Source organism: Coturnix japonica, chromosome 26 (assembly GCF_001577835.2).
Source record: "Coturnix japonica isolate 7356 chromosome 26, Coturnix japonica 2.1, whole genome shotgun sequence".
In the NCBI taxonomy this organism is placed as follows: domain Eukaryota; kingdom Metazoa; phylum Chordata; class Aves; order Galliformes; family Phasianidae; genus Coturnix; species Coturnix japonica.
Window position 1 is genome coordinate 4,294,988 of NC_029541.1, and position 15,889 is coordinate 4,310,876.

A 15,889-nucleotide genomic window follows, 5' to 3' on the forward strand; every position below is an offset into this window, starting at 1 on the left:
GCTTTTCCCACCTGCTGGCCTGGCTGCATCCTGCTCCCGTGCCCTGCTCTCTCCAGCCGCTGCAGTAATAAGTTCCTCATTATGCCCTAATTGGCCGTATCCTTTTTTTGTTACCATCCTCATTAGTGTGATTTAACGGAGCTGCTGCGTAACTCAGCTTCTTCTGAATTGCCATCGATTTCATCTCCTTTCCTATTTATTTATGGGCCCATCTCTTGTGCCACCTCCTTGTCCCATGCATGCAAGCAGCCAGCCCTTTCTGCTGGCAACATTTGTCCCCTTATTTTTTCTGGGCACTGACATTGCTCTAAGCAGATGAATGAGGAATGAACGCAATGCAGACCCCTCACTGCTGCCCTGGGGAAATCCCAAGGCTGAATTTGCTGCAGCCACACTGTGTATGGGCTGGTGCTGCAGATGATGAGTGCACGCTTGGACCTTCATGTCCCTGTGCTGCCCACCTTTGTGCAGGAGCACATAGTGTTGTGTGAGCCTGGAGCACGGTGTGCATTGCTGGGAGCATCACAGTGTCACAATGCTGTGCTGGCTTCAGCACTGTCACACAAAGTGTGTGCTCCTGCTTGACCGCACCGGGCTCTTGGAAAGCTCTGGTGTTTGCAAACTGCTGCTTTGCTTGGAATTTCTCCTCCTATTGCTATGGAAACTGTAATTAAGCTGCACTGGCTCCATAGGCAGAGCCACCGTCCCCGGGCAGTGATGTGTCTGTCCCGCTGGCGCTGCCGGCTGCTGCCCGCCGAGCTGTCCGGGAATCTGTTTATCCAACTCCCTCCTCTCCATCCATCTGGCTCCCCAGATGGGAAACAAGCAGCAAATTGGCCCAGTTTCTTCTTACCGAAGGAAACAAACCATGAAACGTCTCGGCGGTTTGGCTGCATTGGGAATGCAGCGAGCAGAGCCCCCAGCCCAATTGGAACATCCCCTCTCTGCCAGCGGGCTGCAAAGGGGCAAAGGACATCATTTTGCTGGAGGGACTGAATCCTCCCGTCCATCCTCCTCCTGCTTCTCTCCTGTGCTGTGATCTGGGGAATCTCAACCCTCTGCTAATTGCTCTGACCTTTGCTTGAGCAGGGATCTTCTAGTGGCAGGTGAGTATCAGCTGTGTCATTTGCCATGCAAATCGACACCATCAATTACATCCTGAAGGTCCTGCAGTCTTTAATTTTCTCTCTCATCTCTCTCTCTTTATTGGCATCTGTGGTAATGCTGGAGCAGGAGGGCCCTGGCTTTTTGGAACTGAGAACCCAGCAGCCACGTGCAGGGATGTGTCCAGCTGCCAGCTTCCCCTTGTCTCTTCTGATTTGAATTAGCTGTTTCTGCACACTCCCCATGGCTGGCTGGGTGGATGGCTTGGGAGGTTCCTCCAGCCCAACAGGAGGAACCAGGGGGTCTCTGGGCATGGAGTGGGGCTGCAGGAATGAGAATGAATCCCTTTGTGTGGCTGTGCTGTTTACCCAGGGCCAAAGGGCTCTGCCAGGGCTGCAGCCCATTGATGACTCTTTCCAAGTCCTGTATTTGAGCATTGCATGAGTGGAGTCCTTTGCAAAGAGCCAGCACTGGTTCTTGAGGTGATGCCTCTGTGTGGGAATGGTGGCAGTCTGACAATCCTGAGCCTTTGGACAGGGAGTTCAGACCCTTTGGGGATGGAGTGTGACGTGGTGTGGACTGAAGTGGTGGGTGGGAAGCAGGGGTGAGATGCTGAATATGAGGGAGAGATGCGCTGAAGACTGAAGAGGAGGGGAAGGGTATTGGGGCATCGCAGGGCTGTGGGATGGGGCTGTCCCCATGGTGGGACCAGGAGGGTCTCAGTGCTGGGCTGTCTGTGCTGCAGGTGGTGTTTGCGTGGCCCAGTCCGTCAAGATCCCACGGGAGCCCAAACCTGGAGAGTTCGACAAAATCATCCGCCGCCTCCTGGAAACCTCCCACGCACGAGCGGTCATCATCTTCGCTAATGAGGATGATATCAGGTGCGGAGGGGCTGGGAGGTGGGTGAGGAGGAGCTGCAGGGTGGGACAGATATATGTGCAACACGGAGGGGATGCACCTTGTATCTGTCAGGGCTGATTTCCAGCTGACCTCCTGGCTGCTTTGTGCCATTGAACTGCAGCAGCACAGAGCTCAAGGGAGAGAAATCCGCATTGTGCTGGCTCTGCACAGCCTCAGCCCCACCACAACAGATGCTGGGGACCCCTCCTCACTGCAGCCATGGAGCTCTCCATGCCTGGAGCTGATGAGCAGCTCCACAAGCACAGCAACACCTTGCAGCCACGGAGTTGTTTGAGTTGAAAGGGACCCTGAAAGGCCACTTAGTCCAGCTCCCCTGCAATGAACAGGGGCATCTGCTGCTAGATCGGGTTGCTCAGAGCCTGTTTGTGTTGTTTGTGGAGCTCTTGTTGATGATGGAGCAGAGTGATTCACATGGAGCTGCCCCTGATTTCCTAAGGATCTAATTTATTAATCAGCAAACATTATGTAAATGTGGGTAAACTGCGATTTGAAATCAGTTTACATCAGACGTGCAAATGCTGCGAGTTTCTTCCTTCCTTCCTTAATGGAAATGTCTGCAAACGTGACATTTACGTGGCTGTGTGTTGAGAAACAGGGGATTTACCTTGCTGTGCAAGCCCCATTAACAAGGGTTTGCAAGCATTTACCCACCCAAACAGGATTATATTGCATGAAGAGAGGTTTCCACACCCCAGCTTACATGGGGCAGAGCATGGCTTTAACCAGGGCATGGGACAGCCCTCATGCAGGCCCTGGCAGTGCTGGATGGCTCTCTCCCATCCTTTGCCATGCAGATCAGAGCTGGGGGCACACAGGCTCTCCAATGCTGCTCAATTCCTGCCTGCTGCAGCATAACCTGATTTTGTTTTTTTTTTAAGCCTAATGTTGGGTAATTAAGGGGGAAATTCAATTTCCAGTCAGCAGATATGCAAATGGAGTGGGAGAAGCAGCCCGTGCCCAGGCTGGAGAGGATGGAGGGTGCTGGAGTGGAGCAGTGTGGTTTGTTCTTGTGCACCCATTTATGTGGTGCTGATGGGGTGTTGGGGATGGGAGATGCAGAAGGGTCTGAGCCCTGCTCCATGCCAGGCTGTTGTCTCCTTAGAATCACAGGATCTTGCTTAGGGTGCACTCAGTGCCCTCATCTGCTCCCTAACCTTCCCTGGCACTGAGATCAGGCTGACAGGCCTGTAGTTCCCCAGGTCTTCCTTACAGCCCTTATTGTAGATGGGAGTCTAGTGTCCATTGCTTTCTCTCTGCAGAAGAGTGCTGGAGGCGGCCAAGAGGGCGAACCAGACAGGGCACTTCATCTGGATGGGCTCTGACAGCTGGGGCTCCAAGATCTCCCCAGTGCTGCACCTGGAGGAGGTGGCTGAGGGCTCCGTCACCATCCTGCCCAAGCGTGTGTCTGTCAAAGGTAAGAGTCTCCTCGTTAGCTGTCCTCCTGATGGCATCCCATTAACCACAAGGTTTGTGCTAACGCAGCCCTTGCGTTTCCCACTGCGTTGCCCCAGGTGGGCACCTCCCTGCCAGCCCAGGGACTCACCCCGTTGTGTCCCCTCTTCCCGGGCAGGTTTCGATCGTTACTTCTCCAGCAGAACGTTGGACAACAACCGCCGAAACATCTGGTTTGCTGAATTTTGGGAGGAAAACTTCCACTGCAAACTGAGCCGGCACGCGCTGAAGAAGGGCAGCAGCATCAAGAAGTGCACCAGTAAGGAGAGTGGGGATGCTGCAGGGTCGTGTGGGGTGTGCTGGGGATGTGAAGATGCTGCCCAGGGTGGGCACTAGGTCTGATTGCTTTCCCTTTATGATCTCTCAGCTCATCCGTGTCCTTGTTGCTCAGGAGCTGCCAGCCCAGCTCAAGGAGCTGCGTGGCACTTGGTGCTCTATGAGTGGCATTGAATGTGTTTGGCTTGTGTGTGTTCGGTCCTGGTCCCAGGGCTGCTCAGTGCTTCACACAATCCACGTGTATTGTAGTTTCAGTGGTAGGAGGTGAGCACCCCGGGGCATGTGCTGCTCTGCTGTTTGCCCTTGTCTCCTTGCAGACTTTGTGCTGCTGCAGGTGGGGAATGGAGCATCCTTGTGTGCTTTGACCCCAGCAGAGCTCAGTGCCAGGCTCCTGACCTTCTCCTTAAACCCCACTGGGTGTTTTTAGCCACTTCCAGCTCAACCGGTCTTGTAGGGATTAATGCAGCAAACAAGGCAAACAGGGGATCTGTCTTGCTGACAGCACGGCTGCCGAGGTGATGCTTGGAGGCTCAAGGAGGTGACATGTTTACTGAGAGATGGGAGAGATTTACTGCCTGCCTGGCACTGGCTGAAGACAGATAAGAGCCCAGCAGCTGGAAGGCTGCAGCTGGAAGGACGTGAGGACATGGGCATGTCCCTGCATCCTTGGGAGGGATATCGGTGTGTGGTGCCATGGGATGGACAGACCTGGTTGTGCTTGTGAAGTCTGATCACAAAGGGGCTGATTTTTTGATTTAAATCACAGTGTTTGCTCACCCTCAGCCTCAGCTCAAACCACGTAGAGACAGGACAACTTCTCCTTGCTTTTGCATCCCCAAACCAGGCTGCAAGGTGCCCACCAGTGCAGATGGGGTGGAGATGGCTGATACCTCTGCTTTCCTTAACCCCCTTGGCTTCTCCAGACTGACTCTGTGCTGAGGTCTCTGGTGGGCTCACGAGTCCCACACTCATGGGTTTGTTTTGCTCCTGTCAAAAGCCGATGTTGGTGATGTGCTCGGAATCACTGCCAATCCCAAAGCCTCCTCCACTGCTGGAGAAAGGCCCTCAGAGAGGTGCCCTCAAAGGCCCCTCACGCACTTGAAAATTAATTATCAGCCCTGTAGAACGACGCACGACCCTGCTGTTATAATCAGCGAGGTCACATCCCTTTTGCAGCCCTAATCGACAGAGAGATTCATGGAGATTTATTGTCTCCACATCGGGAATGTGACATCATGAACCTCAGCATCCTGCTCCGCATCGTCTCCTCTCAGCATCAGCCCAATTCCCATTGCGGTGGGTGGGCTTTCAGGGGCAGCAGTGGGGCTGGGACACCCCCGGGGGCTCAGCGCCTGCATGCAGTCTGTTACAGCCTTGCTTTAATGGGTAATTATCTTGACAAGATAGAGTGGCTTGTCTGCGTGCTGAGATGAATGTGGGGAGAGGCCCTACGTTGAGGGAGAAGATTAATAGCCCCTGTCAATAACGTGGAAGAAAGGATAACTTGACGGGTTTCGCATGAGTAATCCCCACGTAGTCCAAAAGCATTTTTATAACTTAGAAGAATGGGTTATAAATCCTTCTCCTTGATATCATCTTTTCTTGTTGGTCAGTTCACTATCAATTTACCTTAGCGTGGTCAGCTGTGCCTCCGTGCCCGGTGCTGCTCGTTCCCATCCCATCATGGGGACACGGGGGGATCATCCTTCTGACTCCATGGAACCAGGATGAGTTTGAGTGCCCTCGGATGGAATGCTTGTGTCTCTTTGGAGGATGAGGGCTTTGCCTTTTGCTGGCAGGGAAGCTCTCCTTCCATCTGCCCAGGGTCAGGGCTCCCTGGTGCAGCAACACCTCGTGGGAGATGCTTTCTTAGCTGTAATTAACAGCGTGTTACATCGATCGATGTCTTCTGTTAAATGATGAACATGTTTCCAGTCCTATTAAGGGTGGTTATGACAGGAGAGGCAGGCAGCTGTTGCTGGCAATTAGTGGGTCCTTACAGCATCCTTACAGCACTGCTTTTGTGTGTCCACAGACCGGGAGCGGATTGGCCAGGACTCCTCATACGAGCAGGAGGGCAAGGTGCAGTTTGTCATCGATGCTGTCTATGCCATGGGACACGCTCTGCACAACATGCACAAGAACCTGTGCCCTGGAAAGGTGGGACTGTGCCCCAGGATGGACCCGGTGGATGGTGTGGAGCTGCTCAAGTACATCCGCAACGTCAACTTCTCAGGTCTGGGGCTCTGGGGAGCCCGTCCTGCTTGCTGGGTGTCCCCTGTCATAGGTGACACAGCACCCATAACTGGCTGCCTTGCATTGCTGCTGGCAGAGGTCCCACCGCATCACGCTGCTGTGCCCTTGTCTGTCCTCAGATCTCTGGAAACGCATCTTTTCCTCTGCTCCTCCTCTTTAATAAACATTTTCTGTCTTGTCCTCCTGATTGTTTCTATTTATCTCCTCTCTGTGATCTCCTCTGCAATGTCTCCTATTTATTTCTCCCTCTTGCTTGGTTTTTCTCTTCCCTCCCTTTACTGGTGTTATCAATTGACTTAACATTAAATCTATTTCTCAGTTTTTCTTAAAAGAAGTGCTAAAATGGCCATCATAACAGCACTCCTTGCCTGGCACTACCAATAAATTCCAGCTCTTGGTGGGTCTGCTGGGCTGATCTGTGGCTCCCCATGTGGTCCTTGCATCAGCTCAGGCTCAGGAATGATTTCCTTTCTTTCTTTTCTCCCCTTTCGTTCCTCCTTTTCTTTCCTTTCATCCCCACTTCTCTCTCTTCCTCTTCTTTTCCCTCTTCTCTCTTTTCTTCCCTCTTTTATCCTCCTTTTCTCCTCCCTTTTCTCCTATTTTCCTTTTTTCCTTCATTCCTTTTTTTTTTCCCTAAGCACCCACCCTGAGCCCCAGCTGGCACTGACCACGTGGGGTGGAACACCAAACCCTTGGATGCCATCACTCATGGCACCCTGTGCTGTGGGGAGCTCTGGGTGCTGAGCAGTCCCTCTCCTGTAGGCATTGCTGGGACTCCAGTGACCTTCAATGAGAACGGAGACGCACCAGGACGTTACGACATCTATCAATACCAGATCAGGAACTCCACTCCTGAGTACAAAGTCATTGGGCAATGGACCGACCACCTCCACCTGAAGGTAAGGCAGGGGATCATCATGCAGCAGCTGAGGCTCAAGGGGTGTGTGGATGCAAAGTGTCTTGAGCCAGACACGTCAGCAGGTGTCTGGCTCAAGCATCAGCTAGAGCACCTCTTAAATGAAGAAAGGTCAAGGGAGCATGGAATAGGGGAGGCTCTGGGGAGACCTTATTGTGGCTTTCCAGTCCTAAAGGGAGCCTATGAACAAGACGTAGATCAACTTTTCAGGTTGTCTGATAGCGATAGGACAAGTGGGAATGGTTTTAAACGAAAAGAAGATGATTCAGGTTAGATGTTAGGAGGAAGTTCTTTACTCAGAAGGTGGTTTGACCCTGGCACAGGGTGAGCTGTGGTTCCCTATCCCTGGAGATGCCTGAGGCAATGGATGGGGCAGACTGTTCTGTTGAGGGGCGATAAGCCCATAGCAGGGGTTGGGACTGGATGGGCTTTAAGGACCCTTCCAACCCAACCATTCTATGATGTGACATGATCAGTTGTCCTGATGCCATCTCGCCCCACAGGTGGAGAACATGCTGTGGCCAGGGGGTGGGAGCCAACTCCCCAGCTCCATCTGCAGCCTGCCCTGCAAGCCAGGTGAGAGAAAGAAGCTGGTGAAGGGGATCCCCTGCTGCTGGCACTGCGAGCGCTGCGACGGATACCAGTACCAACTGGATGAGTTCCACTGCAAGCGGTGCCACTTCAACGAGCGGCCCAACGAGAACCGCACCAGCTGCCCCCCCATCCCCATTATCAAGTTGGAGTGGAGCTCCCCATGGGCTGTGGTTCCCGTCTTCATTGCCATCGTGGGCATCATCGCCACCCTCTTCGTGGTGGTCACCTTCGTGCGCTACAACGATACGCCCATCGTCAAGGCCTCGGGGAGGGAGCTCAGCTATGTCCTGCTGACGGGCATCTTCCTCTGCTACGCCACCACCTTCCTCATGATCGCCGAGCCTGATCTGAGCACCTGCTCCTTGCGACGCATCTTCCTTGGGCTCGGCATGAGCATCAGCTACGCTGCGCTGCTCACCAAAACCAACCGCATCTACCGCATCTTCGAGCAGGGCAAGAAGTCGGTGAGTGCCCCGCGGTTCATCAGCCCCGCTTCCCAGCTGGTCATCACCTTCAGCCTCATCTCGCTGCAGCTCGTGGGCGTCTGCATCTGGTTCATCGTGGACCCGTCCCACTCTGTCATTGACTACGAGGACCAGCGGACTACAAACCCCCACTTTGCCCGGGGCATCCTCAAATGTGACATTTCGGACCTCTCCCTCATCTGTTTGCTTGGGTACAGCATGCTTCTCATGGTCACCTGCACTGTGTATGCTATTAAGACCCGTGGGGTCCCAGAGACCTTTAACGAAGCCAAACCCATCGGGTTCACCATGTACACTACTTGCATTGTGTGGTTAGCCTTCATCCCTATATTTTTTGGGACGTCGCAGTCAGCAGAGAAGGTAAGGTGGTGGTGGACCTGTGGGCTGCCAGGAAGGGGCTGAGCAAGGAGGGATGCTTTCTTACGAACCATAGGATATGTTGAGTTGAAAGGGACCCATCAGGATGTGGTTTTGTTGGCTTGGATATCGTGGTAGTGGTAGGAAGTGTTGATTTGAAGCCTCTTGCTCCACTGGGAGCCTCGTCTTATTACCCCTCACCCCTTTTTCTGCATGCTGTAGTCCCCCATTGCCCCTGTATGAACAAGGCTGATGGGGACTGTCTGCTGCTGGGTGGGGAGGATGGGCCCATGGGGCAGCTGTGGGCTGGGGGGCAGACCCAGACCCTGGTGTCATTAGCACCAAGGAAAAATAACCCTGAGCACTACCTGTCCTTCCTCCTGTGCCAAATCAGTGCTCTCTGAAATCCCCCAGAGCTGGGAGCAGCTGGAGGTGAGGGCAGGGAGGAGCAGAACCCTCAGCACTGCAGCGGGGCACACGGCACCTTGCGCCTTCTCGCTCCATTACCACCTTGCTGCGATTTTAATTAACACCCATTTGTTTGGCAACAAGATGCTGACGGCAGATTCCTCAGCGTGGCTGCGAATCACACAAGCTGTGATGGGACGTGTGGCCCTGCTGGAGCTCTGAGTGCCTCTTTGCAGCACTGTGCATGGGGACAGGATGGGTGATGTGAGCACTGGGTCTGCTGCAACCCCCCTCCCCATCCACCTGCCTCCCTCCCTGTGCTGGGGGCAGAGCGTGAGCTACCAGCCTGGATGAAACCCGTGCTCAAGTGAAAACAAAGGGAAAAAATCTCATGAATGAGGAAAAAAAATCCCCTTTGCTTGCCAGACAGAATGGGAATCGCGTTTGTGTTACACACCAGCAGCTCACGCCTGCCAGCCCTGCGACAAATAAACCTCGCTGCTGCTATTCCCTACAAATCCCTGGCATCAACATCCCCAGGGTGACTGCCACTTGGATTCCCCTTCTGGATCCATCACAATTAGGGTAATTATCCCGAGTGTGTCCCCATTGATGCCGAGCTGCTGAAGCAGTGCCTTTTGGAAGCACCTATTGCAGGAGGGCTGGGGTTGGCTTGCTTTTGCTGTGGCCTTTGCATGTGTCCTGAAGTGCTGGCTCTGCTCAGAGCACCTGAGTTTGCACTCACACCTTAAGCTTTGCCTCAGCTAGAAAATCCCTTAGCAAGCCATCCCGCTCTGGCTAAAGGAGTGAAGGAGAATTAAAGGAAACAAATGGAGCCTCTCGCAGCATTTCCATTTTGATGAGATGGCAGGGGAGATACTAACAAGAAAGCAGGTTTTTTAAGAAATTATTGCAAAACAAAAGCTCCCTTAAAGCCGCCTTAATGTGCTCGGCATACTGTGGGTAATAAAGATGGAAATGATAATGATTGTAGATTATGCGCAAGGTTGCTCACCTCTTCACTGCAGCTTGTCATGGGATAATTTAGGGCTGCCGAAAGCTGGCTGTCAAGTAGCAATTCGACAATAGGCTGTGCCTCACTTCGGGGGCTTGTAATGTGCAGGGCTTCTCTGTTATTAGGCTGCTAACAAGCTGATTAGAGGCGGAAAAAGTGATGTTCCCAACTCCCCTTGGATGTGGCTTCTCTTTCTCAATGCCTGTCACTGCCGAGCTGTCCCAGGAGGGCTGGCAGTGTTTTGGCACTGGACGAGGATGTGCTGCTATAGGTGCCTTTATGGAACATCCCTGGGGTATGGGGTGGCTGCAGGGAGAGGAGCAGCCAGAGGGATCAGGTTGGGTGCTGCTTGGTGCTGTTGGCCTCAGTGCTTCCACTTTGGTTTGTGGTTCAGGGGTCCAAACAGTGTCATTGTGCAGCCTGCATGGTGGGGTGGAAGCTGGGGGTGTTTGTATGGGCATTGCCCCACAGCAATGCTGGAGTCTCATGGGGTGCCCTCAGATCCCCATGGGAAGGGCCACCCTCTCCTCTGGGTGGCTCTGCTGGAGTTTTTGGGATGCTGTGGGGCAACATCCCAGCAGTGCCCAGCCCATCCACCACAACCCCAACTGCGGATGAAAATCCCCATTTGCCTTTTATTTCCCTTTGCCTCGTGCCTACAACTTTGCATGGAGGTGGCATATTATTACAACAAGTCCCCCAAGCCTTTGCTCAAAAGAACCTCTTATCCCCACCGATCCCAGCGGATTACAGAAATAGCAAGAACAGAGGATCTAAAGAAAGAGACAATTTCCTGTGCTGATAAGGCAGCAGCTGAACAGTGGTGTCATTGTCTGGTGCTCTGTTTATCACATTTGCTTTCAGCAAGAGAAAGAGAGAGGGAGAAGATGAATAAGGAGTGTCCAGCAGTTTGCTTAGTGCTGCTGGGGAAGGGATAAGTGGGATTTTCCTTCCCCAGCACCCAGTGCAAAGGCTGAGATTGACGCTGCTTGCACAGCTTGCTCGGCCTCTTGCAATGTGTGATTATTGCCAGATGATGCTGAACGTGGCCCATTGGTGCCTGGGGTTGGGGATCTGTGTTATTTAGGGCTGACAGGGTCCCTGGATGCTGCAGCATCTTGTCTCAGACAAAGGCTGGTTTCTCTGATCCAAGCAGTGAAGAAAGGGATGCTGCTGAAGTGGGAAGTGTTGTGTCCTCTGCTATCACAGCGCACATCTCAAAGGGCTCAAAGGGGGCAGATCAGGTGTTCTTAAGAACACATGGGGGCCTGGTTTGGAACCCAACAGAGTGGGAACCAAAAGTGCAAGAGATGGTCGTGTCGTGGTGTGGCCAAAGGTTCTGCCATGCACTGAGGCAGCGTCTTGCTCCCGGGGCTCCAGAAGATGCCACCAGGAGCTGGGACACACCAGTGGGTGCCACTGGGTTCTGCCTGCAGGACCTCATGGAGCAGCAGCAGCAGAAGCCCCACGCACCACATAGCTCCGGGATAAAGTGCATCAAACCTCCTTGTTAGTGATCTGCAAAGCAGCTCCAACATCTGTGCACAGCTGGAGTAAAACAAACTGTGTGCACAAAGCACACGAAGACCTGGAGCTCATCCCTGCTCAGCCAGGGGAGACCCCAGTGTGAGCCATGCAGCACAGGAGGGGATGCTGATGGGGATGGGTGAGAGGTGGGGATGGGAGGAGGGAAAGGATCCTTTTGCCTCTCATCGCTGCCTGCTTGAGATGCCCCTGGCTTGTGAGGAATCTGCCAAACACTTTCCATAGAAAAATGGATTATTCTACAGTCAGATTAATGGGCTTTCATTTTGCAAAACATCTGTCACTGTTAGTCCTGGACAGTGAGCGTGAAATTAGTTTTGACTGCAGAAAGGCAACGTCGGTGTGTAATATGTGACTTACATGACAACGGCCCACGGACCAGCTGGGGAGTGGGGATTACCTGGAGGGAGGTGGTGGGGCTGTGGGGTGCCCCAGGCTTTGGGGATGGAGTGTCCTCACTGTGCCCATCACAGAGCCACCCATTGCCCTCCACATCTCAGCAAGCCGTGGTGGTCTGAGCTCATTCATCCCTTTGTGTCTTGCAGATGTACATCCAGACCACGACGCTCACCATCTCAGTGAGTTTAAGTGCTTCTGTGTCTCTGGGCATGCTCTACATGCCCAAGGTGTACATCATCCTCTTCCACCCGGAGCAGAACGTCCCCAAGCGCAAACGGAGCCTGAAGGCGGTGGTGACGGCGGCCACCATGTCCAACAAGTTCTCCCAGAAGGGAGGATTCCGTCCCAATGGAGAGGCCAAATCAGAGCTGTGTGAGAACCTGGAAACACAAGGTAATGTGGCTCGTGGTGGTGGGGCAGCTGGCAGGCTGTGCTGCGCTGTGTGAGCATTGGAGTGCTCTGGTTACCTGCAATGGGAGAGCATCATCTTCTGCCCATTGGCAGGGCAGATTCCCTCTCCATTTGCTTATTCCCACTCTAGAAACACAGTTTTTTATCACTGTAGCCGCACGGATAAGACAGGACTGGTTCTGCCCACTCCCTCCATCCCCTCCGCGAGCCCACGTGTGTTATCCTATGGGAAATGCTGGTGGGTGGCTGGAATGGGAAATATGCTGCCACTGCTACGTGAGACAGCAGCTGGGGCTTGATGAAATGTGTGTGTTGCAATGAGCACCTGGGGAAGGATCCTAAAAGGATGGCTGTAGTCCCTAATAGGGGCTGATAGGAAGATGGGTGCCCCTATGGGGCCCAGATGAGGCTGAGGCTGCCCTGGGAACACAGTCACTGCTCTGCTGTGGGGAGAGGCCTGGGAAACCCTTAGAAAGGGATTCCAGCATCAGTGGGATGGAGACCAAACTGCTATTCCACAGATAGCCATGATTTCCTTTGTAATCCCCCTCTCGCTCCCTTTCCAGTCTGCGCTATTTCACACCCCTTGGCATCTCTGTACAAGCCATGTGTTCAAATCTCCCCCGTGCAATGGCTCTTCTTGGCTGTAGCCCTCTATGTAATGTTTCTCCATGGGCAGTTTCTCTGCTTAATCCACTCTTTCATCTACCATTGTGAGCTGTGGAAGGCGGCTATGTGGTCAGAGCCCCTTTCTCCCCATGTTGCAGGTTGCTTTTGTCAGATGCTGTCACAGCTCCTTCTGGTCTGTGGTCCCACAGGGGTGAGGGTTCCCCTCCCATCCCCTTTTGTCAGTGGGGATCTGTGGGCTCACTGGGAGCAGACCAGGCTCCCCATGTCATCGCTATCTGTGGTGCTGTAGGAGCATCAGCACATCACCTCCCTCCAGCCAAGAGTATCTCATCCACAATCCGAACCCTCATCATTCCCATGTGCTCTCTGCTGTGCTGAACATCCTTCTCCCCGTGGGACTTGTCGCAGCAGCCTCCAAGGCTGAGACGTGCTGGGAGCAGGGAGCTGAGCTCCTGTCTGCTGCGTCTCCAGCTCCGATGTGTGGTGCATAGGGAATTGGGGAGCTGGGTGTGCAGCAGTGAGCTGCAAGCCTGCCACGACACTGCTGCTGGTGCAGGAGGCACCGAGGGGCTGTCAGTGCCAGGCAGAGGGGCTGTTCTTTGCTCTGTCACCAGCAGGTCACATATCCTTAAATAAACAACGGAATGAATAATTCACAGGGCTTTGATACGGGCAGATTGGCTATGAAAACACTGCGGCTAACAAATAGCTCTGTCAGCTCTAATTTCTTATGGCCTATCTAATTGTTATCAGGGAATACCAGTAGAAAATCTGCAGTGAGGTTCATTTGTCAGCGAGGCACCGAGACAGAGGGAGAGCATAGAAGGGAGAGAGTGGGCACGGATGTGTCCTGTGTGGATGGATGTGACCCTTAGAGCCACAACATCACAGTTCTGCGCCCCTCCAGGGACGCTGACCCCACAGTTTGGGTAGATGCCATCACTGCTGCCCAGCTCACCACTGCTTCTCTTTCCAGCACTGTCCACCAAGCAGACCTACGTCAGCTACAGCAACCATGCAATTTAACTGCAGCGATCTCAACCGCCTGGCACAGAGGGAGGCTGCAGGGGGAGCCAACCCCAGCGCTTACAGCAGAGCCCAGCGGGGAGCAGGACAGGGAGGTGACAGCAGGGTCCTGCTCCGGGCCGGGCCGGGGGCTGAGCTCCCATTGGAAGATGATCAACAGCAGCAAAAAATCAAATCAAGAAACAATCAAACTAAAGCACCGAGCACCGTGAGGACGCTTCCAGCCCCATGGAGGAGCAATGGGGCAGAGGGGACGGAGCGCGGGGAAGAGGGGACGGACTGCGGCGAATCTTTGGGTTTATTTTCCTGTATCTTAGCAAAAAAGAAAACCAACAAACCAACAAACCCACCATTTTCCCTGTTCTGGAATCGTGAGGTTGTTTGTGGTTGTGCAGAACCTTCTGTTTCCTTTCTCTTTTTGGTTTTTAACCCAATCCTCCCCTTTTCTTTTGGTCCCATCTTCCTCCGCCCCCCCCCGCCCCCTCCACTCTCCCGTCTCCAACCAAATTCTCTGTGTTGCAAAAAGGAAAAAGAAATAAAAAAATCTATAAAAATTTAAAAAATAATAATATATATATACATATATATTAAAAAAAAAACCACATTAAAAATAACTGGAGAACGAAATAAAAATAAAGTGAAACCCAGACTGTGTTCAAAGTGCTGATTTCTATAGGTGGTTTCTTAATGTACGTGATGACCGTATGGATTGAAATCTGTCTGCTTTATGTACCGACCAGTCAAACCAACACACACACACACACATGGAATTACAAAGTTCAGTGCCTGGATGTTTATGAACTATTCGATGACTGTGTAGAGCATGATCATTTTTATACGAGGAGATTTCTAATAAAAGACCATGGTTTTGCACTCGGCGTTTGCTGCCTCTTGGTGACTGTTTGCTGAGGGGCTCTGGGTGGGGGGAAGGTTTGGGATGGGGCTCAGCATCCTTTCTCTGCGGGTGGACCCATGTATTGGGATGGGGCAGGGATAGGAGGCGGCTCAGCATCACATCAGGACAGGTGCTCATGGCTTGGGGTGGAATGTAGGGCAGAAAGGGATAAGCTCTCCTTGTTTGCCCTTCCCCAGGGATGGTGCTGGGTGTGCAAACTTATTTCCCATCTTTTTTCCCCTCTTCACAGGTGAGATCAGCTCCACCCCCATCAGGACCCAGCTGGGTTAATTAGGTTGGCTCTGCCTCACTGCAGCCCTGTCTTGTGTGGAGGATGTGGCCCCAGTGCCAGCTTTAGGAGCAGCTTATTGCACCAGACACGTGGTGTCCAGCTTTGGGGGTCCTTGGGGTTGTTGCTTCTTGTGCCTCTGTCTGCTTTGGGAAGGTGCTTGGAAAGGCAAGGTAAAGGGTGGCTGCTCCAAGCTCCTCTTCATTGCTGAGAGCGGATGGGAAGTGGGGAAAGGAGGCATGGGCAGGTGCTGCTGCCCCAAAGAGCTGCCTCCAGCTTTGGGGCAGCCCGTTGCTTTGGGTGCAGCCTGCTGGAGCTCCCCATCCTCAGAGGCAGATTGCTGAGGTGTCCTCCCATCCCTTCAGCTGTGTTCCTCCCAGATGAAGTTATCCCATTGTTTTGGATGTTTCTAGACCCAACTGCAGCCCTATGTCCCGCTCCTGTGCCTGCATGCCCCAGGGGAGGTCTCAGTGCTGCTCTGAGTGCTGCAGGGACTGTCAGCTGTCAGCATGCGCTGCTCCCTGCCAATGTGGGGAGGGCAGAGCATGGCTGGAAGGCAGGAGGTAGGGGAGAAAAAAGGGATATAATGAAAAGCCTGGAACTTTGATAAGATCACACTTGTCAAAAGAGCTCCTCAGGAGGAAAAATTGCTCCGCTCCTGCTACATCCATCACTGTCTGATCGGATGCGAAATGCTGCCTGGTTCAGAGGGCTCCCAGAAAACCTGAGTTGATGTTTCTGGCGCTGTTTCTAGCTCCGAGTTACCAATCTGCTGGTTTTACAAGCAGTTTTCCACCCCAAACTCTGCCTGACAGTGACGGGGATGGCCAATCTCGCCTTAATTACAGCATCCCGTCGCTCCTGTGAGGGATGCTCTCCTCATATGGGGGATGCTCTGAGTCCTCTGGAG

General features: G+C 53.1%; 1 protein-coding gene across 3 annotated transcripts in view; it reads left to right on the top strand.

Moving 5' to 3' along the window:
• The window catches only part of GRM4 (glutamate metabotropic receptor 4), a 32,653-nt gene extending 17,980 nt beyond the window's left edge, over positions 1 to 14,673 (top strand). For all 3 annotated transcript variants that reach the window (XM_015885369.2, XM_015885370.2, XM_015885371.2), the window contains 8 exons: positions 1,850 to 1,985; positions 3,285 to 3,439; positions 3,596 to 3,736; positions 5,789 to 5,989; positions 6,772 to 6,908; positions 7,429 to 8,364; positions 11,875 to 12,121; positions 13,746 to 14,673. In XM_015885369.2, coding sequence (XP_015740855.1) covers positions 1,850 to 1,985; positions 3,285 to 3,439; positions 3,596 to 3,736; positions 5,789 to 5,989; positions 6,772 to 6,908; positions 7,429 to 8,364; positions 11,875 to 12,121; positions 13,746 to 13,795 — 2,003 coding nt within the window. In that variant the 3' untranslated portion in view covers positions 13,796 to 14,673. The remainder of the gene's footprint in view (positions 1 to 1,849; positions 1,986 to 3,284; positions 3,440 to 3,595; positions 3,737 to 5,788; positions 5,990 to 6,771; positions 6,909 to 7,428; positions 8,365 to 11,874; positions 12,122 to 13,745) is intronic.
• Positions 14,674 to 15,889: the final 1,216 nt, after the last annotated feature.